Source organism: Plodia interpunctella, chromosome 11 (assembly GCF_027563975.2).
Source record: "Plodia interpunctella isolate USDA-ARS_2022_Savannah chromosome 11, ilPloInte3.2, whole genome shotgun sequence".
Taxonomy (NCBI): Eukaryota; Metazoa; Arthropoda; class Insecta; order Lepidoptera; family Pyralidae; genus Plodia; species Plodia interpunctella.
The window spans coordinates 6,726,868-6,732,191 of NC_071304.1; the positions used below are offsets into that span (position 1 = coordinate 6,726,868).

At 34.9% G+C, this 5,324-nt stretch overlaps 1 protein-coding gene across 1 annotated transcript; it reads left to right on the forward strand.

Moving 5' to 3' along the window:
- The first annotated feature begins 3,851 nt into the window (after positions 1-3,851).
- LOC128673470 (ctenidin-1-like) lies at positions 3,852-5,131 on the forward strand. The gene is made up of 3 exons (XM_053751327.1): positions 3,852-3,990; positions 4,161-4,371; positions 4,543-5,131. Exons 1-3 carry the CDS (start codon positions 3,979-3,981, stop codon positions 4,776-4,778), a joined length of 459 nt encoding a protein of 152 aa, XP_053607302.1. The 5' UTR covers positions 3,852-3,978; the 3' UTR covers positions 4,779-5,131.
- Positions 5,132-5,324: the final 193 nt, after the last annotated feature.

Genomic DNA, 5,324 nt, shown 5'->3' on the forward strand with positions numbered 1-5,324 from the left:
AATACTACTGAAGTACAAGGATTTAAAGTAAACGGTAGATAATCATGTTATAAGTACATAGTGTGTGATTCCGCCCTAGAATAGGACCACTCCACCGTACAAGGCGACTAAGGGACACACAGCCTAGGCAGCTGGGCACTAATAGCATTCATGGAGGGTTGATCTCAGGCAGTTGTAAAATCATGCCAAATCTATAAAATTTTAAGGTTTTTTTTAAGCTGACCCCGGGCGCTTTCATAACACCGAACACAAACGGAAATATGTAGTTAGAGGGAGAGAATCATGCATATATCTAAGAAAGTAAATGTATTGTTTGCGTATGCAATATATCGAGGGACCCATTACCCAACTGTCATCACCTTATAGTAGTAGAGTAGAGAGTAGACTTTGTAATAAGTCCTTATCGTTAGTTCCGAACAGTTGCAATAAAATTCGCCGTTATATAATAACCGTGAATCGTGTACTAACTCGTTTGTAAAAGAAAAGCAGCGAAAAGTGAAATAAGAAAAGCAGTGAAAAGTGAAATAATAAAAAATTGTGTAATGTGAATCGGGCCGCAGCCGCAGCGTTTGGAATTTAAATTAACCACTTCATACTCGGCCCGAGAATGAAATATTTATATGACTGCAGAGCGTCCTCCGTGGGCACCCATCATCCACCCACTAATAATGAGGAACTGTATACAAAATTCCTGGTTATTACTGGGGTGGGTGCATGCATCACGAGGCCTCGTTTCCCAACCCACCGGATGAACTTTTTAACAGGGTTACCCTTTTGACGGCAGCGAAAATATCCTCGAAAATATCCAGAAAGCGGTCAAGCGCAAATCGGACTCGCGCACCGAGGTTTCCATAAAATTCGCTTTTTTTGTTATGTATGTAGGTATGTCAAAAATTATAAATACATATTTTACGATTTTCGAATTATTATCTTTTATATGCGTCTGCGTTGAATATGATCATTTGAATATTATATAAATAATCATTTTAACGCGTTCATTTAGTTTTTTTTTACAGCTACAAAAGACAAAGTAATCGATATAAATTGAACCCTAAATTATTAAAATATTAATGAAGGATTATTAAAATATTAATGAAGGAACTGTCTGCATTTGAAGTGCAGACAGAAATGCAGACAGTTCCTTTTTGCGCCCTATATTTTCATTATAATGATGATGAAAAAATGGGAAATTTAACTAAACATAAGTGAGAACCTACATAAACAACCACCTTTTTACTTACATAATTTTTTACAAAATTGTAATAAAGTTTTTTAAATAAATATGTATACAAACAAAATGAACCTTTAAATAAATATTTTGTTTTCTGCACCAAGTCATTTATAAATTAGTGAAAATACATTTCAGAATTAGAGCAAAGTGAAAAGTCGTGGAAATGTAATAGCGGACATGCCTTACTGAGTCTCAACGAAGACTCAGTGTAGTTACAGAATTTCCTAGAGAATGGCTAATGAATGCAATCATTAGTGCACTCCGAGTCGCCGAGAAAAGCTTAGAGTGTTGCTAAGCTATTAAAATAACCAAGAATAAACTTGTCTTTTTAAGTTATTCTAATAAAAAAAAACGACCTAATTGTCATTTCTTAATTTGTTGAAATCAGCAGCGCAACAATAATATATGAAAATATATGGAAGTTGTGTGTAGTTATGTTGTCAGAACCTTGTAAAATACTCGTACTTACGTATTATAAAACGAAGTCCTCTGCCACGTTTGTATGTCTGTCTGTTGCGATAAACTCAAAAACTACTGCACGGATTTTCTTGTGGTTTTCACCAGCAGATAGATTCCCAAGGAAGGTTTAAGTCACTCAGGTGTATATAATTTATTACCGGCCGAAGCCGGGACGGGCCAGGATATAAGGTAAATGGTAAATACCCAAAGATCACATCAATAAACAATTGAACAATGGGTCAATATTAGGTAGATGCATAAATTAGATAACATTTTATATAGAACATAAGAAGTTCTTTTCTTTAGTGTACCTAATTAATTGCTGACACTGGTATCAAATTTTATTCACGTGACCTAAATGCTAATAAAATGTCTGCAAGGGACTGATGCAATAACTGAATTATCTTTACATCAAACGAATACATTTCATGTGACAAACGGTAAATTTTATAATCCTATTCGCAGAAATTACAAATGCAAACCCACCAAGACCCTAAACCATGAATTGAACCTATTATAAAGTTTAATACTAACCGAAATGAAACTCGGGCTCATGCGGGCAGAAGTTCGCAAGTCAAACTATAAAGTGATCATTATGACCCTTTTGATGACAGACTGGGATAGAATCGAGACATTTGACGAGAAATTATATGGAGGTATATAAGTTCTTACTTAAATTAATTTAGGTAGTTGTGTCCGTTCGAAACCATCCAATGAAATCTTGTTTACATTTACCTAACTGCGCATTTGCTTACTTTAATATTTACCTTCGCATCATAAGAATATTACACACCTATCCGTATCCCTGGATTTCCTGTGGAATTTCCTGTCGGCCGGCCGGTCAATCACCTCCAACCCTTTTACGTTACACATAATTCTATTCGTCTGGGCTAGACCCCGGAGTGTCGGAAAATGTAATGATGTTAACAAGACTTGCATCGTATTAGAAAATCTTCTCCCGCGTGAAATAGCGCCCTCATATTTTTTAATAAATTAATCCAATAAACTTGGCACCCGGGAAATTGTAATTATCTCTTGTTATTACAGTTTCCACCATAGATCAACAAAAAACCTGCACACCACGCGTTATAGGTATGTGATACCTATGCCTACCTTAATATTTATCAAACAAAAATAAGTTTACAAAATATAAATACATACCTACATGAATATTATATATGTTGTCGGCCAAACCCGATTCCAGGATAAACTAGTTTTACCTAAGCTAAACTAATTATTCCTACATACGACAGGATAAACTGGTATAGCCTAGGCTAAACTAGTTCGTCCTAAACCCGATAGGATAAACCAGTTTAGCCTAGACCAAACTAAGTTATCCTAATAGAAATACACACTCTCAGGATAAACTGGCATGGCATAGTCTAAACATTATAGAATATCTAGAAAGACAAAATAAATAGGTAAATTGAATAAAATACTATTTAATTAAAATTAATAATTTCATTAAAACGATAACGGTAAACCAAACAATCACATTCTAACAATTAATAAAGTATTTTTAATAATATTAAAGCAATATAGTATTTTTAATATTAAAAATACTATATTTATGGACTAAATAAATTTAGACTAGGTCATTCCTGTTTAACCTGAGTGTGTTTATTTCTATAAACAATTTTTTTCTATTTGCGATAGTACGAACTAATATAGCCTAGGCTAAAACAGTTTATCCTATCGCATGTAGGAAGAATTAGTTTAACCTAGGCAAAACTAGTTTATCCTGGAATCGGGTTTGGCCGGTAACATATATATAATCGCAAAATCTGGGATAGGCTCTTAAATTTATCAGACCGAAACCCACATAGTATTTTATTTATACCTAGTAAAACACTAGTTTGCCTACGTTCATAATTTATTTATTTAGCTTCGTCAAAAACAAATAGCGGTTTTCCCGATAATCTGGAAAGGCCGATCTACATTAGACGTTCGACATTATAGCTAAATCATTTACTTACCTCACTTAAAGTACTCATGGTAGGTACCTAAGTTATAGGTAGGTACCTAATCAACATTTAAGTCCCTAACAGTACTTTTTGTAGTGTAGATAAGTATTACTTTTTTCGTTACGGAGACATTCAGATATTTTTTTTATGGAAATAAACAGACAAAAACAAATCGCAATTGTTTACGTTGTGGTCATCGAAAATGAATGAATCGTCTCCATAGTTAGAATATCAATTAGCGTCCTCGCGTCGTGCGATATATATCGAGAATGATTATTTGTAAATCAGTTCAAGACTTGGCCTGCTATTTGTCACTCTCTTAATATGGATTTTTTTGTAAGTTTTGTTTTTTTCTTTTAATTTGGCTGCCTTTTTAATCTACATCTTCTAAAGATTCTCTGTATTCTAATGATAGTTTTAATTTCCAGTGCGTATTCACGCTCCTTGTCTATTGCATCCACAGATTGCATCGGACCAATGTTTATATTTAAATATTTTGTCCACAGAATAAAGGCGCCATCTGCATTTTACTAACAATATTTGTATCAATTGCGGTCATAGTGGATGCAAATAGTAATGAGGAAAATTTGCCAGTAAAAACTGAAACACTGAAGCCCGCAGCAAATGTTGGAAACTTAAGAACTAATACAAATGAAGGAAAATCAAGGGTGAAACGGCAGTTCGGAGGCTATTATGACCCGTATTATGGTCGTAGGCGTAAGTACCTAGTTTTATTATAGAGGACCACAACCCTCCTTTTTTGTAGGCATAAGCATATTTTTTATTAATTTAATCATAACTATTTTATCATTTCTCATTACCCACCAAGATTTCAATTTAAAACTACCCTCGAAAGCTAGGTATACCAATTTTAATTGTTTATTACAGGTATATATCCATATCCTCCGATAATATTCGGCGGGATAGGCCTAGGGGGCTTTGGTGGATATGGTTACGGTCGAGGTTTTGGCGGACGAGGTTTCGGGGGCAGAGGTGTTGGTGGAAGAGGCTTCGGGGGGAGAGGCATTGGGGGAAGAGGCTTCGGGGGGAGGGGCATTGGAGGAAGAGGCATCGGTGGCAGAGGTGGCGGCGTTGGAGGTGGTCGTGGTGGAGGCAGGGGATAAAATGATTTAAGTTTAAATAATTTATTTCTTAAAAGAATATAGGTACTTACAGATATTCATTTATAGAGAAACTTAATATTACTTAGGTTTCTTACCCGACGAGCTCAACATGATATTTACTTTTCATTATATTAAAAACATGCACAGGACAGCACACACCACGCATAATAGTAGGTATTCAAATAAATAAAATCAAATAACATTTTGACAGTACCTACCTACAGAGAGATTTTTCACTTGCATTCATTTTAAACACTATATTGGAAGAGACTGCAATATTTACAGTATACTATAAAATTTACGTAATCAACATTTGATAAAATGATTAAATGAAAATATGAATAAAAAAGTGAACTTTTTATTTCTGTACTATTTTATTATCATAACTCTCCACGCCCACGTAAATACTGGCCCGCAGGCAGTACCTAAATATATTTACAGGCGCCGTTGTGACGTGAGGAACACACGGAGTAATAAACTCTACACGGAGGAACAGAAACCAAATATTATAATGACTAACGAATCGCAAGATTTCGCGTGCCGCGG